Source organism: Macaca fascicularis, chromosome 19 (assembly GCF_037993035.2).
Source record: "Macaca fascicularis isolate 582-1 chromosome 19, T2T-MFA8v1.1".
NCBI lineage: Eukaryota > Metazoa > Chordata > Mammalia > Primates > Cercopithecidae > Macaca > Macaca fascicularis.
In genome coordinates, this window is record NC_088393.1 from 21,479,104 (window position 1) to 21,497,237 (window position 18,134).

The 18,134-nt window shown below is 39.8% G+C and overlaps 1 protein-coding gene across 1 annotated transcript in view; it reads left to right on the forward strand.

Annotated features, from left to right (window-relative positions):
- The window catches only part of LOC102140087 (uncharacterized), a 156,034-nt gene that overhangs the window by 131,740 nt on the left and 6,160 nt on the right, over positions 1–18,134 (forward strand). The window contains exons 17-18 of the mRNA XM_074026579.1: positions 11,697–11,823; positions 12,329–12,424. Coding sequence (XP_073882680.1) covers positions 11,697–11,823; positions 12,329–12,424 — 223 coding nt within the window. The remainder of the gene's footprint in view (positions 1–11,696; positions 11,824–12,328; positions 12,425–18,134) is intronic.

The window sequence follows — 18,134 nt, forward strand, 5'->3', positions numbered from 1 at the left end:
CAGGAGCCTCTTGGAAGGAGATAAATTTAAGTGAGGTCTGATATGGAAGTACAGGAAAGTGGTCCCAATACAGACTCCAAGATAGGGTTCTTTGATCTCACACAAGAAAGAATTTAGGGGGCCAGGCGCGGTGGCTCAAGCCTGTAATCCCAGCACTTTGGGAGGCCGAGACGGGCGGATCATGAGGTCGGGAGATCGAGACCATCCTGGCTAACACGGTGAAACCCCATCTCTACTAAAAAATACAAAAAACTAGCCGGGCGAGGTGGCGGGCGCCTGTAGTCCCAGCTACTCGGGAGGCTGAGGCAGGAGAATGGCGTGAACCTGGGAGGCGGAGCTTGTAGTGAGCCGAGATCCGGCCACTGCACTCCAGCCTGGGCGACAGAGCAAGACTCCGTCTCAAAAAAAAAAAAAAGAAAGAAAGAAAGAAAGAATTTAGGGTGAGTTCATAAAGTGGAAGCATGTTTATTAAGAAAACAGAGGAAGAAAACAATTGCTACTTCACAGACGTAGCAGCCCAGAGGGCTGCTGGTTGACCACTTTGTGGTAATTTCTTGATTATATGCTAAACAAGGGGTGAATTACTTATGCCTCCCCTTTTTAGACCATATAGGGTAACTTCCTGATGTTGCCATGGCATTTGTAAACTGTTATGGCGCTGATAGGAGTGTAGCAGTGAGGACAGTCTTGGTTTTGGTGGGTTTTAGCTGGCCCCTTTACTGCAGTCTGTTTTATCAGCAAGGTCTTTATGACCTGTATTTTGTGCCAAGCTCTTATCTTATTACACGACTTAGAATACCTTAACTGTGGGCCGTGAGCAGTAATCCCAGCACTTTGGAAGGCTGAGGCGGGCGGATCACATGAGGTCAGGAGTTCGAGACAGCCTGACCAACATGATGAAACCCCATCTCTACTAAAAAAAATACAAAAATTAGCCGGGCATGGTGGTGGGCGCCTGTAATCCCAGCTACTCGGGAGACAGAGGCAGGAGAATCACTTGAACCGGGGCGGCAGAGGTTGCAGTGAGCTGAGATCACGCCACTGCACTCCAGCCTCGGTGACAGAAACAAGACTCCGTCCCCCCCACCCCACCCCCCGAAAAAAGGATGCCTTAACTCTTTGGGAATGCAGCCCAATAGGCTCTGCTTTATACGCCTCTGACAGAAGTATTTTATTTTTACCACTGAAGACAAATTCAGCTAATATTTTTATGAGAGCAAGAAGAAAATGTTCAGTCTATGTCTGGCTTATGTGACAGGTAAGAACAGAGAGCACCATCTAAGTCTTAATGGGAAGGGTGTTTCTTTCCATGTGCTCCATGTTTCTGGAGCACCCAAAGGATAGAGAATTTTATTAATCACAGCTGTTTTCCAGGATTATCCATGTGCTTTTTAGTTTCCCACCTCTTCTCTTTTCCTGTGCATTTCTTCCGTTTGACTTCTCCTGGATTGTATCTTTTATAATAAACTGATAAACATAACTACAGTGTTTGCTGAGTTCTGTGAGTAGCTCTGTCCAATTATTACACTTCAAAGAGGTTTTGAAAGTCCTGAATTTTTAAAAAGCTCAGAAGCATAGATGGGCCCATGGGGTTTGCGACTGGCATCTGCAGTGAGAACAATGTTGTGGGGACCGAGCCCTGAATCAGGGTCTGTGCTGACTCTGGGTGGTGTCAGAATTCAAATGTTAGACAATGAGTTGGTGCTGGAGAATTGCTCGATTCTCAGAGAACTACAGATTCAGTACCAGAAAAAAAGATATCTTGGAGGCCTGGCCTGGAATACAACTCTGGGTGTCTGGGAATGGGAGGCTGTGCTCTCCTGTACACAGGCCATTACACTGTCCATTGTCTTGTGATTCCAGGTGTCTTCTTAGGGTAAGAAAGGATGAAAACTTGGAACGATCTCTGATGATAGACCCTCTTTTCCCACAGGTGCCACCACGGGATTCCCACCCACTCACACACCCTCTAGACATTGACATGTCCACATCCCTCCCAGAATGAGGCACCATCCTCAGGAACTTCACCACAGCATTTCTGATCCCAGTGTTTCTTCCCAGAAATGCACAAAAGTGTGTACAAGTCTCCTGGAATGTTCCTACTCCCAGACACAATCTCTAGCAGCAACCTCTTTTTCTCCACCTACTTAAAGAGTTCTGGGCCACCTGTTCATAACCTTACCTGCCTCCATGGACCTAGAAATAAATCAGTACAGCCCCACCTGGGCTACTATCTGTAGCACAAAAACCAGTCTTTTCACCTACATAGCACTCTCCCGAACTAATCAAGTTTTTTCCTTTTATTTTTGTTCTAGGGATACACATGCAGGTTTATCATATAGATAAAATTGTGTCATGGAAGTTTGGTGTAGGTTATTTTGTCACTGAGATACTAAGCATAGCATCAAACAGGTATTGTTTCTGATTCTCTTTGTCTTTCTAACCCTCCACCCTCAAGTAGGCCTCAGTGCTTGTTCCTCTCTTTGTGTCCATGTGTTCTTGTTATTTAACTCTTATAAATGAGAACATGCATTTGGTTTCTTGTTTCTGCATTAGTTTTCTAAGGATAGTGGGCTTCACCTCCATCCATGTTGCTGCAAAGGACATGATCTTGTTCTTTTTTTTTTTTTTAATAACCACACAGCATTCCATGATGTTTATATACCATATATATTTTATACACACACACGCGCGCACACATACACACACATTTATTTTATTTTATTTTATTTATTTTTTGAGATGGAGTCTAGGTCTGTTACCCAGGCTGGAGTGCAGTTTTGCAATCTGGGCTCACTGCAACCTCCGCCTCCCAGATTCAAGCGATTTCTTCTGCCTCAGCCTCCCAAGTAGCTGGGATCACAGGCATGCACCATCACACCCAGCTGATTTTTGTATTTTTAGTAGAGACAGAGTTTCGCCATGTTGGCCAGGCTTTTCTTGAACTCCTGACCTCAAGTGATCCGCCCATCTCAGCCTCCCAAAGTGCTGAGATTACAGGCATGAGCCACTGTGCCCTGCCACCATATATATTTTTATTTTTAAAATTATTTTATTTTGTTTTATTTCCTTTTATTTTTTGAGATGGAGTCACGCTCTGTCGCCGAGGCTGGAGTGCCGTGGCATGATCCCTGCTTGCTACAGCCCCCACCTCCCAGGTTCAAGCGATTCTCCTGCCTCAGCCTCCCAAGTAGCTGGGATTACAGGTGCCCGCCATGACGCCTGGCTCATTTTTGTACTTTTAGTAGAGACGGGATTTCACCATGTTGGCCAGGTTGGTCCCAAACTCCTGACCTCAGGAGATCCACCCGCCTCAGCCTCCCAAAGTGCTGGGATTATAGGCATGAGCCACTGTGCCTGGCCTATATTTTTTAATACTATATTTTATTTATTGGGGAGACAGGGTCTCACCCTGTCACTCAAGCTGGAGTGTAGTGGCATGATGTTGGCTCACTGCAGCCTCAACATCCTCGGCTCAAGCATTCCTTCCACCTCAGCTCCGCAAACAATACTCCTACTTCAGCTCCCCTAACTTAGCTTCTCCTCAGCAGTCCCTGTAGCTGGGACTACAGGTGCGTGCCACTATGCCTGGCTAATTTTTCTTTTTCTATTTTTTGTAGAAATGGAGTTTTTTCATGTGGCGTTGGCTGGTCTCAAATTCCTAAGTTCAGGCAATCCACCTGCCTCGACCTCCCAAAGTGCTGGGATTACAGGCATGAGCCACCGTGCCCAGCTATATAGTATTTTTCTTTATCCAGTCTACCATTGATAGGCATTTAGGTTGATTCCGTATCTGTGTTATTGTGAGTATTTCTGCAGTAAACTTGCATGTGCATATGTCTTTATGGTAGAATAATTTATATTTTTGGGGATATATACCCAATTAGAAGGTTGCTGGGTCAAATGGTACTTCTGTTTTTAGTCCTGTAAGGAATCGCCACACTGCTTTTCACAATGGTGGAACTAATTTACACTCTCACCAGCCATGTATAAGCATTCTCTTTTCTCCACAACCTTGCCAGCATCTGTCATTTTTTTCTTCTTTTTTTTTTTTTTTAAGATGAGTCTTGCTCTGTCGCCAGGCTGGAGTGCAGTGGCAGAATCTTGGCTCACCGCAACCTCTGCCTCCTGGGTTCAAATGAGCCTCCTGCCTCAGCCTCCCTAGTAGCTGGGATTACAGGTGCGCACCACCACGCCCATCTAATTTTTGTATTTTTAGTAGAAACAGGGTTTCTCCATGTTGGCCAGACTGGTCTCAAACTCCTGACCTGAAGTGATCCCACCTGCCTCAGCCTCCCAAAGTGCTGGGATTACAAGTGTGAGCCACTGCGCCTGGCCTTTTTTTTAAAACTTTTTTAATAATAGCTATTCTGACTAGTGTGAGATGGTATCTCATTGTGATTTTTCTTTGCATTTCTCTACTTATTAGTAATAAGAAAGAAATACTCATCAAATGCTCGTTAGCCACATGTATATCTTTAGACAAGCATCTGTTCATGTTTTTTGCCTACTTTTTAATAAGGTTGCTTGTTTTTTCGTGTAAATTTGTTTAAGTTCCTTTTGGATTCTGGATATTAGACCTTTGTCAGAAGCATAGTTTGCAGATATTTTCTTTTATTCTGTAGATTGTCTGTTTACTCTGACTGGTTTTTTTTGTTTTTTATTTGTTTGTTTGTTTTGCTGTGAAAAAGTTCTTTAGTTTAATTAGGTCCCATTCATCAATTTTTGCTTTTGTTGCAATTGCTTTTGGTACCTTCATCATAAAACTTTGCCAGTTCCTATGTCTAGAATGGTATTTCCTAGGTCAACATACAGTATTTTTTATTTAAGTCTTTAATTCATCTTGAGTATATTTTTGTGTATGGTATAAGAAAGGGGTGCAGTTTCAGTTTTCTACATAGTGTTAGCTAGTTATTCTAGCACCATTTATTAAACAACATTCTTCTTACGTTCCTCTTGTCAGCTTTGTCGAATATCAGATCGTCATAGATGTGCAGCTTTATTTCTGGGCTCTCTATTCTGTTGCATTGGTCTATGAGTCTGCTTTTTACCAGTACCATGCTGCTTTGGTTTCTGTCGCCCTGAAATATAGTTTGAAGTTGGGTAATGTGATGCAATGCCTCCAACTTTGTTCTTTTTTTTTTTTTTTTTTTTTTTTTTTTTTGATACAGAGTCTCACTTTATTCCCCAGGCTGGAGTGCAGTGGTGCAGTCTCGGCACACTGCATCCTCTGCCTCCCAGGTTCAAGCAATTCTCCTGCCTCAGCCCCCCCGAGTAGCTGGGTCTACAGGCATGTGCCACTCTACCCTGCTATTATTATTGTTGTTGTTATATTTTTAGTAGAGACGGGGTTTCACCATGTTAGCCAGGATGGCTTCAATCTCCTGACCTCATGATCCGCCTGCCTCGGCCTCCCAAAGTGCTGGGATTACAGGCGTGAGCCACCGTGCCCAGCCGCTTTGTTCTTTTTCCTTAGGATTGCATTGGCTATTTGGACTTTTTTTGTTGTTCCATATGAATTTAAAAATAGTTTTTAGTTGTGTTAAGAATGTTTTGGTAGTTTCATAGAAATAGCATTATTTCTATATATTTCTTTGAGCAGTATGGTTATTTTAATGATACTGATTTTTTTCTGTCCATGAGCATAAAATAGTTTTTGATTTGTGTCAGTTCTGACTTCTTTAAGAAGTGTTTTGTAGTTCTTGTCATAGAGACTTTTCACCACCCTGGTTAGCTGTATTTCTAGATATTCTTTTTGTGGCAGTTGTGAATGGAATTGTTTTTTTGATTTGGTTTTTGGCTTGGATGTTGTTGATGTGCAGAGATGCTACTGATTTTTGTACATATATTTTGTATCCTGAAACTTTGCTGAAGTTGTTTTTCAGTCTAAAGAGCTTTTGCACCAAGACTGTAGGGTTTTCTAGATATAGAATGATGTCATCTGCAAACAAGGTTGGTTTGATTTCCTTGCTTCCTATTTGGATACCTTTTATTTATTTCTCTTGCCTGATTGCTTCTGGCCAGGACTTCCAATTCTATGTTGAATAAAAGTAGTGAGAGAAGTCATCCTTTTCTTTTGCCAGTTTTTAAAGAAGAAATGCTTCCAGCTTGCATCTGTTCAGCATGTTGGCTGTGGATTTGTCACAGGTATCTTACTATTTTGAAGTATGTACCTTCGATACCTAGTTTGTTAAGGGTTCTAAACATGAAGAGTGTTGAATTTTATTGAAAACTTTATCTACATCTATTGAGATAATCTTGTAGTTTTTGTCTTTAGTTCTGTTTATGTGATGAATCACATTTATTGACTTGCGTATGTTAAACCAACCTTGCATCCCAGGGATAAAGCCTACTTGATCATAGCAGATTCGCTTATTGATGTGCTGCTGGATTCAATATTACGGTATTTCATTGAGGATTTTTGCATCAGTGTTCATGAAGAATTTTTGCCTGAGTTTTCTTTTTTTTTGTTTTATCTTTGCCAGGTTTTGGTATCAGAATGATGCTGTTATATAATGAGCGGGGGAAGAGTTTCTTCTCAATTTTTTGTAATAGTTTTAGAAAGTATAATGCCAGCTAATTTTAGAAAATATAATGACAGCTTTTCTTTGTACATCTAGTAGAATTCAGCTGTGAATCTGTGTGGTCCTGGGCTTTTTTTTTTGAGTGGTAGGCTATTTACTAATTCAATTTTGGAGCTTGTTATTTTTCTGTTCTGGGCTCCAATTTCTTTTTGTTTAGTATTGGGAGAATGTATTTGCCCAGAAATTTATCCATTTCTTTTAGATTTTTTTAGTTTGTGTGCATAGAGATGTTCATAGTAGACTTCAGTAGTTATTTGTATTTTTTGTGGAGTCAGTAGTAATGACCCTTTTGTCATTTCTTTTTTTTTTTTTTTTTTTTTTTTTGAGACAAAGTCTTGCTCTGTCGCTCAGGCTGGAGTGCAGTGGCTTGATCTCGGCTCACTGCAAGCTCCGCCTCCTGGGTTCACACCATTCTCCTGTCTCAGCCTCCCGAGTAGCTGGGACTACAGGTGCCCACCACCATGCCCAGCAAATTTTTAAAAAATATTTTTAGTAGAGAAGGGGTTTCACCGTGTTAGCCAGGATGGTCTCTATCTCCTGACCTTGTGATCCGTCCACCTCAGCCTCCCAAAGTGCTGGGATTACAGGCGTTGTCATTTTTTATTGTGTTTATTTGAATCTTCTCTTCTTAATTCACTAATCTTGCCTAGTAGTTTATCTTATTGATTTATTTAAAAGATTTAACTCCTGGATTTCTTGATCTTTTGTATGACTTTTTATGTCTAAATCTCCTTCAGTTCTGATCTGATTTTGGTTATTTCTTGTCTCCTGCTAGCTTAGGGGCTTGTTTGCTCTTACTTCTCTTACACTTTTATTTATGATGTTAGGTTGTTAAATTGAGATCTTTCTAACTTTTTGTTGTGAGCATTTAGTCCTATGAATTCCCTTTTTAACCTCACATTAGCTGTGTTGGAGAGATTCTGGTGCGTTGTATCACTGTTCTCATTTGTTTTAAAGAACTTCTTGATTTGTGCCTTAATTTATTTACCAAAAGTCATTCAGATGAAGGTTGTTTAATTTTCATGTAATTGCATGTTTTCAAGTGTTTTTCTTTGTATTAAATTATATCTTTTTTTTTTTTTTTCTATTTTTGAAATGGAGTCTTACTCTGTCACCCAAGCTGGAGTGCATGGCACCATCTCAGCTCACTGCAACTTCCACCTCCTGGGTTCAAGCGATTCTCCTGCCTCAGCCTCCTGAGTAGCTGGGACTACAGGCGTGTGCCACCATGGCTGGCTAATTTTATGTGTGTGTGTGTGTGTGTGTGTGTATTTTTAGTAGAGACAGGGTTTCGCTGTGTTAACCAGGATGGTCTTAATCTCCTGATATCGTGATCTGCCCGCCTCAGCCTCCCAGAGTGCTGGGATTACAGGCATGAGCCATCATGCCCAGCCCTGAATTATATCTTTATCAAATTGTGGCCTAAGTGAGCATTTGGTATGATTTTGGGATTATTGAACTTGCTGAGGATTATTGTGTTTCTGATTGCGTGGTGAATTTTAGAGTATGTGACACATGGTGATGAGAAAGATACATATACTATGTTGGTTTCAGATGGAGAGTTTCATATATGTTTATTAGAATGATTTGCTCAAGTGTTGAGTTTAGGTTCTGATATCTTTGTTAATTTTCTGCCTCAATTGAGGTGGGAAATTAAATAAAATTAAATTAAATTAAAAAGAAAAACAAGCTTTCCTGTATTAGGCTGACTTATCCCAGAGGCAGTAACAGGCACAGCCCACACCCAGGAAAGGTCTTGGTAACACTATCTAAGAAGCCAGGGCTCAAAAGAATGTGCTCTGGAGATTCTCCCAGCATTCCCTCAACATAGGGAGAAGAGAAACAAATTTTCCTTTCTCTTACGGTTCTGTTTTTCATTTAAGCAGCACAGTGAAGGTCATGAGATGCCTGAGCAGGCCTGGATTGTAGCCACCTAGGCACCAAGGTGAAGGTTATGAGATAAGACCTTGCAAGGCACTGGAGCAAGCCTAGATAACAGCCATCTGGGCCGCATAGCAAGAGTCATATATAAGCCTGAGTTGTGAACCTGTCATAGTATGATTAACTGGTTTTTTTCTGTTTCTGTATCCTTGGTTTCACACCACTATGCTTTGTGGCACTGTAGGCTTGTTTCAAGTTAGCCCACCCCCTTCAGAAGTGCATGTAAAAGTTAAATTTGTCTTTGTCCTAGGCCTAGTCTCTGGATGTTAATCCACTGGATCTAAGTGCACTCAATAAAATCCTCCTTTTCCACCTATCAGTCTCTCCAGTCTCCTAATTCACGCAACACAATGATCTAAGTGTCTGTGGAGTGTTGTAGTCTCCTACCATTGTGTCAGAATCGACATCTCTTTATAGGTCTTCTAAGAACTTGCTGTATTCATGTGCACCCATGAATTTTTTTTTTTTTTTTTTACACAGTTTCATTTTGTTGCCCAGGCTGGAGTGCAGTGGCATGGTCTTGGCTCACTGCAACCTCCTGGGTTCAAGCAAATCTCATGCCTCAGCCTCCTGAGTAACTGGGATTACAGGCATCTGCCACTGTGCTTGGCTGGTTTTTGTTTATATTTTAGTAGAAATGGAGTTTCACCATCTTGGCCAGGCTTGTCTCAAACTCCTGAGCTCAGGCAAATCCACTGCCTCAGCCTCCCAAAGTGCTAGGATTACAGGAGTGAGCCACTGTGCCCGGCCAACACCCATGCTTTGCCAAGTGGTTATCAACTGAGGTTTCTAATTAGGACTCCATGGCCAATTTGCAAAGATCTGTTTACTTGTGCCCTTTCAAGTAGTAGTTAACACAGTGAAACCCTGTCTACTACTACTACTTTCAAGTAGAAGCATCCATGTTGTTTTAATTAAGCACCTCATGTGATTCTAAGATGAGGCCAGAATCAAGTGTGAAAGCTTCAAAACACATCCATGAGAGTTAAGTTTCACCTTTGCACTAAAGGGTGGTTACAGGGCCTATTCTGTTTGGGTTTGGTAGGGGCAGGGCAGTGTGGTCCATATTACCAATATTGTAGCAGAAACTGCTGTTGTCTGTGGCAGGGGAGGGCACCTGAGGACAGGAAAGAAGAAATGTATCTCCATGGAGCAGTGCATTGTTTCTAAATCTCCTTTATTATAAAGAACAGAAATGAGTGGACTTTTTTTTGCAAGTCTTGGTTCTTCTGCCTGAAGGTGTGGTGGTAGCAGGTAAACAGGTGCTGCTGACATTTTAAAAGGCATATTCTCAAGATGCAGGTGTAATTTATTTGGAGAATCTTATCTGAGTGGGAATTTCAGAGAAATTGGAGAAAGAAGAATAAATGGCGATTTTTCAGCTAATGATGTCCCAGATCAAGAGTTGTCCACTCTGCCTCCTGGACTGTCCTGCGTTTAGTACTTGCAAGCCTTTACTTCTCTACTTGTATTTTTCCTCCCTAATGAGTTTAACTACTTTTAAAATTTTTTATGATAGTCAGGGGTCTCTGAAAAATATTTCCTTCCTACGTACCAGATCTTTCTGTACATTCTCTACATCATAGCTTTTTATATGCCATGCAGAGTTCTCACCAAGATTATAAATTAATCTGCAATATTAAAAATGTTCCCTTGTGGCTGTGAAACATGAGGTGTGGATACTCAAGGTTTCAATTGGGGAAAGGTGGGTTCCTCAGTAGAGATGGAGAACATGTAATGTTGAGGGTCTATCTGTGTTCTCCATTGGCTTTACGCAGAACAGGATTTTAAAAATGCTTATTTAAACAGGATGGCATTTATTACCCAGAAAATTCCAAATATATATAGACATATATATATATTAGGAGGTACTTGTTCTCTAGAGTGCTAAAAAAAGACAACTTTAAATCACTATTAAAAATTACAGAACACTTGGCCGGGCATGGTGGCTCACACCTGTAATCTTAACACTTTGGGAGGCCGAGGTGGTTGGATAACTTGTGATCAGGAGTTCGAAACCAGTCTGACCAACATGGTGAAACCCCATCTCTACTAAAAATACAAAAATTAGCCAGGCGTGGTGGCAGGTGCCTGTAATCCTAGCTACTGTGGAGGCTGAGGCAGGAGAATCGCTTGAACCCAGGAGGTGGAGGTTGCAGTGAGCCAAGATCGTGCCATTACACTCCAGCCTGGGGGACGGAGCAAGACTCCGTATCAAAAAAGAAAAAAAAATTACAGAACCCATGAGTTATCGATATCTTAAACTTTGAATAAAACTGATGTTTCTTTATGGTTAAATTCAGAGTATAATTTACATTTAGGTAGCACTATCACATCAGTGAGGCTGTGTCTTTCTGTGTGTACCAGTGCATCATAAAAATTTGTCCTAGTGCAGTTGATGTTAATGATTCACTTGGTTAAAGAACTCTCTGACAGACTGTTTTACTATAGAGTTGATTATTTTTTCTTTATTATTAACTGTCTTTATGCAGCGGATGCCATCACATTTAATCTGGCAGCTGCCCTTCTTCCTTAGGTTTTCTTTGCATATGTCTATCTTTGGAAAATGAAAGCTCTCATCTTTGTTTACAATGCAGAAAAACTGGGAAAAACACAGGTTCCTTCATTTACTGGATGTTTGACAAAATATTCTTTTTGGGCCAAAAACATTGGCATTACTGGTGAGCTTGTTAGAAATTCAGCAACTCAGACTTTTTTCCAGATTTTCTGAAAAAATACTGTATTAACAAAACCTTCAGTTCATTGAATACATTAAAATGTGAGAGATAAATTCTAACTCAGCATGTCTTTTTGATCTGAAAAATATAATACACAACTCATTCTGTAAGATGTAAACATAGCACTCAAAAATGTATATGTTTGTGTTCATGCCCTTAATTTTATACTCTATCATTTAGAAAAATGTCATGTGTACACTGATGTTGTGGATCTTATGACACTATTTTCTCAAAGTTAGAGAATATATTAGAGAATATTTCTGTTTGTAAATTAATTTATTGAATAATTTCAGTCGTGTAAGTGAGAAGCAGTTCTCTTTTCTCTCTCATTTCACCTTGAATTAAATAAAGAAGTCTACCCATGGGCACTTGGTAAATATGTTTCTGTCTCTCTCTTTCTCTCTCCCTGTGTGTGTGTGTGTGTGTGTTTCAGGGACCATTGACATTTACAGATGTGGCCGTAGAATTCTCTCTAGAGGAGTGGCAGTGCCTGGACACAGCACAACAGAACTTATATAGAAATGTGATGTTAGAGAACTACAGAAACCTGGTCTTCCTGGGTGAGAATAACTTCAATACACCATTCCTAATATACCCTAAATGTTTCATTTCTCCTCTTTGTAGAGTGTTTTTTGGTAATTTATGCTTTGCATAAATGAGTTTCAGATTCCTGTTTGTAAGAAAAGTTTGGGGATTTGTTTTTGTAGAAAAGAATTTCTTCAAGATGTTTTATCTTCACTTGAACTTTCCATATTCCTGAGCTGATTTGTATTATGTACTCTTGATTAGTGATAATTTCAGGAATTTAGTGGCCTAAAATATCGTTGCCTACACCTTAAAATCTAATTGTCACAATCGATATTTTATTAAGTAGTACTGGTCAATGAAATTAAGAACCTACAAATTTAAAATATTTTCTAAAGATTTAGAAATTTCTCTTATAAATTGGTATTTGGGGATTAATTTACTAGAATATTGTACTACATCCTCTTTACTGAGCACATTACTAAATTGGTAATTACAGAATATAAGCAAGATTCATCTTCTTTATTTTTAATAAAACAGGTATTACTGTCTCTAAGCCAGACCTAATCACCTGTCTAGAGAAAGAAAAAGAACCCTGGAATATGAAGCGATATGAAATGGTGGATGAACCCCCAGGTAGGTGAGAGTGAATACAACAGACAACACAGATGAGAGGTCCCAAGGCCAAAAAGAAAGCCAGTCCTTACAATGTGATTTGGGAAGCTATGTTTCAAAGAAAATATTTTCTGAAAAACTGTGTTCTAAAAAACTTTCAGCCTGGCACAGTGGCTCACGCCTGTAATCCCAGCACTTTGGGAGGCCGAGGCGGGCAGATCACGAGGTCAGAAGATCGAGACCATCCTGGCTAACACAGTGAAATCCCGTCTCTACTAAAAATACAAAAAGATTAGCCGGGCGTGGTGGGGGGCACCTATAGTCCCAGCTACTCGGGAGGCTGAGGCAGGAGAATGGTGTGAACCCGGGAGGTGGAGCTCGCAGTGAGCCGGGATCGCGCCACTGCACTCCAGCCTGGGCGACAGAGCGAGACTCCGTCTCAAAAAAAAAAAAAAAGTGTTGGCGTGCTGTCACATGCCTGCAATCCCAGCTTCTCAGGAGGTTGAGGCAGGAGAATCACTCGAACCTGGGAGGCGGAGTTTGAAGTGAGCTGAGATGGCATCATTGCACTCCGGCCTGGGCAACAAGAGCGAAACTCCATCTCAAAAACAACAACAACAACAAAAAAACACCTGTCTTAGTGACTGCCCTACAGCGCAAAGTACTGAAGAATATTTACTTTGTCAAAAAATAAAATGGGAATTAGCATCTACCAAAGCCCCTTGTAACAAGCCAACTAAAGGTGGACCCTAGTGCAGACCCTGCAGCCTTGTGACCAGGCTACGCCCTCTGTCTACTACAAACCCATAGGGCATCCCAGCACCCTGGGGACCCAATGAAAGAGCCTTACCTCGTGAGGCCAGTTTATAAAAATTGAAGAGGTGTTTGCTGCTTCAAGTTGCTGGCCAACTTGGCAAAACCCTGTTGCTAGTAAAAAATATAAAAATTAGCTAAGTGTGGTGGCAGGCGCCTGTAATCCTAACTACTTGGGAGACTGAGGCAGGGAGAATTGCTTGAACCCAGGAGGCAGAGGTTGCAATGAGCCAAGCTTGTGCCAGTGCACTGCAGCCTGGGTGATGGAGTGAGACTCTGTCTCAAAACAAACAAACAAAAAGCGTTGAAATTGAAGACAAGTAAAAAGTTGCTGTTTGTAGATGATATAATCTTATATTTAAAAAACCATAAACAATACATTAAAACCTGTCTAATAAATGCCGTCAGTATATAAAATTAACATATAAAATTAACATACAAGTGTAAGTTGTGGTTCCATACACTTAAACTATGTGATAGAGGAAGAAAACAATCTTATTTACAATAGCATTAGAATAATACATTTCTGAAAACAAATTTAACCAAGGAGGTAAAAAGTATTTACGATTAAAGATATATCAATGAAAGAAATTAGAAAAGACATAAATTTTAAAATATTTTATGTCTATGGATTGAAACAATAAATATTTTTAAAGTACCATATTATTCAAAGTGATCTATAGATTCAATGAATTCCCAATGAAAATTTCAGTGTTTTTTTTTTTTTCCCCCACAGAAATGCAATTTTAAACTTTACATGAAACTACAATAAACTTTGAATAGCCAAAGCAATCTTGAGGAAAAAGAACAAAGCAAAAGAACGTCATACTTTATAATGTCAAACTATATTTCAAGACTATAGTAATACAAACATAATGGACTGTGCAGAAAAATTAACAAAAAAACACCACTGGAACAGAAACCACTACTCTCAAACATTTTAGACATAATATGAAAAGACAACCTAAAAAGTAGTTTAACAGAGTTTTTCAAAATTAGGCAGATACTTGTGTGTCCCCCAAAGCAATGAAAAAGTGGTCAGATTATGCAGTATATTATATGCCATTAAGAGGGCTTTGGCTCTCACTGTAAGCTTGAACAAAGATCACTGAAGGGAAAGTAGAATCCTTAAAAAATTTAAAAGCATAAGAGCGAAGATGCCTCTATGTGAGAGGAATTTTTTTTTTTTTTTTTTTTTTTTTTTTTTTTTTGGAGACAGGGTCTCACTTTGTCACCCAGGCTGGAGTGCAGTGGTATAATCTTGGTTCACTGCAACCTCGGCCTCCCGAGTTCAAGAGATTCTCCCTCATCCTCCCACGTAGCTGGGACTACAGGCATAAGCCACCACACCTGGCTAATTTTTGTATTTTTAGTAGAGACAGGGTTTCACCATGTTGGCCAGGCTGGTCTTGAACTCCTGACAGGTGATCTGCCTGTGTCGGCATCTCAAAGTGCTAGGATTACAGGCATGATCCACCTTGCCCAGTCCTATTTTTTTTTTTTTTTCATTTTTAAGTATTTGAGAAACATAACATTTTAAAGTAATGGCTGCATTCTTGTTTCCCGCAGTCAACATGGTTTCATTTTCTTTTTTTTTTTTGAGACGGAGTCTCGCTGTGTCTCCCAGGCTGGAGTGCAGTGGCGTGATCTCGGCTCACTGCAAGCTCCACCTCCCGGGTTCACGCCATTCTCCCGCCTCAGCCTCCCAAGTAGCTGAGACTACAGGCGCCCGCCACCACGGCCGGCTAGTTTTTTGTATTTTTAGTAGAGACGGGGTTTCACCATGTTAGCCAGGATAGTCTCGATCTCCTGACCTCGTGATCCACCCGCCTCGGCCTCCCAAAGTGCTGGGATTACAGGCTTGAGCCACCGCGCCCGGCCAACATGGTTTTATTTTCATTGCATCATTAACAGATTTGGTGTTTTTAAAAAAATTTACAGTTGCCATTCTTAATGGATGTGAGGTGATTTTGTTTTTCATTGTGATTTTCATGCATATCTCTACAAATTAGTGATCTTGTGTTCTTTTTAAATGCTTTTTTTCAGTTGTGTATCTTTTTTGCTGAAAACTTAGTTCAATTATTTTCCCATTTTAAAATCACATTAACTTTTTAGTTTCAAGAGATGTTTATATGTTGTGAATATTAAATCATATCACATGTGATTTGCATACATTTTCATCCATTTCCTAAGAGACATTGTCACTCTTGAATGTTTTCTCTGATGTGCAGAAAATTTTTAGTGCAGTTAAATTTTAATTTTCTTTGTTGCTCATGCATTTAATGTGTCTAAGGAAAAGCGGCCAAGTCCAATGTCCTGTGTTTCTTCTATATTTTTTTCTAAGGGATTTTTTTTTTTTTTAATGTCCAAGTATTTAAAATGTTTTTTGTATATGATTCAAGGAAAGGATCCAACTTTATTTTACCAGTGTTTTTTTTCGATACGGAGTCTTGCTTTGTTGCCCAGGCTGGAGTGTACTGGTGCCATCTCAGCTCACTGCAACCTCCATCTCCTGGGTTCAAGCAATTCTCCTGCCTCAACCTCCAGAGTAGCTGGGACTACAGGCATGTGACACCACACCTGGCTAATTTTTTTGTATTTTTAGTAGAGATGGGGTTTCGCCATGTTGGCTAGGCTGTATTGATAATCCAGTTTCCAATATTATTTTTTAAAGAGATTTTATTTTCTCTATTATGTGCTCATGGCAGTTTTGTGGAAGATCATATACAGAAGGGTTTATTTCTGTGCTGTATTCTATTGTTTCATCTTTCATCTGTCTTGTCAGTACCACATCGTTTTTGTTATTGTAGCTTTTAATATGTTTTGAAATCAAAAAGTCTAATTCCTCTTTGTTCTTTTTCATGGGTGTTTGGCTATAGTTTATGACCAAATTTTACAATTTGAAACAATATTTCTGTAAAAAACTGTGCTATTGGGATTGTTTAGGGATTATATTAAATGTGTTTATCACTGTATCTTGTATTGACATATTTGAAAAATTAAATTTTTGACCCCTAAGCAAGAAAATGTTGAAGAGCATGTTTTATTTTCATATATTTTTGGATTTTCCAGTTTTACTTTTGCTTTTAGTTCCTAGTTTTATTTAGTTTTGGCCAGAAAACATGGTGTGTAATTTTGGTCTTTTAAACTTTATTTGTTGTTGTTTTGAGACAGGAGCTTACTCTGTCACCCAGGTTGGAGTACAGTGGCATGATTTTGGCTCAATGCAGCCTCAGCCTCCTGGGTTCAAGTGATCCTTCCATCTCAGCCTCCTGAGTAGCTGAGACTACAGACATGCACTACCATGTCTGGCTAGTGCAGTTTTTAATTATTTGTAGAGACAGGATTTCACTATGTTGCCCAGGCCTGGTCTCAAACTTCTGGCTCCAAGTGATTCTTCCACCTTGGTCTCTAATGTGTTGGGATTAAAGGCATGACCCACTGTACCCAGCCAATATTCCTAAATTTAGTAAGACTTGATTCGTGTCCTAACAGAATACACCAGGTGCAAATAAGGATATTTTGCTTTTGACTGGAGAGAGTCTCTTGCTTTCAGCTGGAAAGTTTTTTTGTTTGTTTGTTTGTTTGTTTGTTTTGAGATGGAGTCTCGCTTTGTCACCCAGGCTGGAGTGCAGTAGTGCAATCTCAGCTCACTGCAAGGTCCGCCTCCTGGGTTCATGCCATTCTCCTGTCTCCGTCTCCTGACTAGCTGGGACTACAGGCATCCACCATCATGCGTGGCTAATTTATTCTGTTTTTTTGTTTTCTTGTTTTTTTTTTAAGTAGAGATGGGGTTTCACTGTGTTAGCCAGGATGGTCTCGATCTCTTGACCTCGTGATTTGCCCGCCTCGGCCTCCCGAAGTGCTGGGATTAAAGGCGTGAGCCACCGCGCCCGGCCTCAGCTGGAAAGTTTTGTACGAGTCTGTTAAGCCTAGTTGTTCTATAATAATGGTTTGAATGTTTATGTTCTCCAAACATGTGGCTGGCTCATTTCATTTTACATAATGTCATTGAGCTTTATCTTTATGGTTGTTAGAGTATTTCCTGCTTTCTCAAATGTGGGTGATATTTTATTATTTTTATATTTCAAATTATATCTACTGAATAAGTTGCTGATAGAAATTTGCATTGGTTCAACCCATGGGCTTTAGTAACAATGTTACAATAATAATGGGTATGAAAATGACCCTTCATGCGATCATATATGTGAACGTTTATATATGTGCTGCATTCTATTTGATTAGTCTACTTTTTCACCTTGATACTCATGCCAATTTGTTTTAATTCTGTAGCTTTGTAATGGGTTTTGAAATCAAGAACTGTAATTCCTCCAACATTGTTCCTTTTTAAAAGATTGTTGGGTACTTTGTTGTCTGTCTCTTGATATTTCTTATACTTTGGTGGTTGCTGTTTCTATTTCTTCAAGAGTGCAATGAGAAATTTGGACAACATTGCATTAAATCTGTAAATTTACATTGAGTAGTATGAATATCTTCACAATATTAGTTATTTGAACCTTTGAACTAAGCATGCTCAAGAGCTCAAGAGTGTGTTGCTTAATTTCTTTTTTTTTTCTTCCCTGAGATAGAGTCTCACTCTGTCACCCAGGCTGGAGTGCAGTGGCGTGATCTCGGCTCACTGTAACCTAATTCCTATATATTTCTGAATTTTTTAGTTTTTCCTCTTATTGTTGTATACTCTCATTCCGCTTTGGTCATAGAAAGTAATCCATAAGATTTCAGTTTTAAAAAATTTGTTAAGACTTCTTTTTTGGCCTAACAGGTGATCTAGCAAGAAAAATATTATGTGAGCAATTGAGAAGGGTGTGTATCCTGATGTTGTTTAGGAGTGGTCTCTATACCTCTGTTAGGAATAATAGTTTTATATTACCTTCAAGTCCTCTGTTCCCTTACTAAT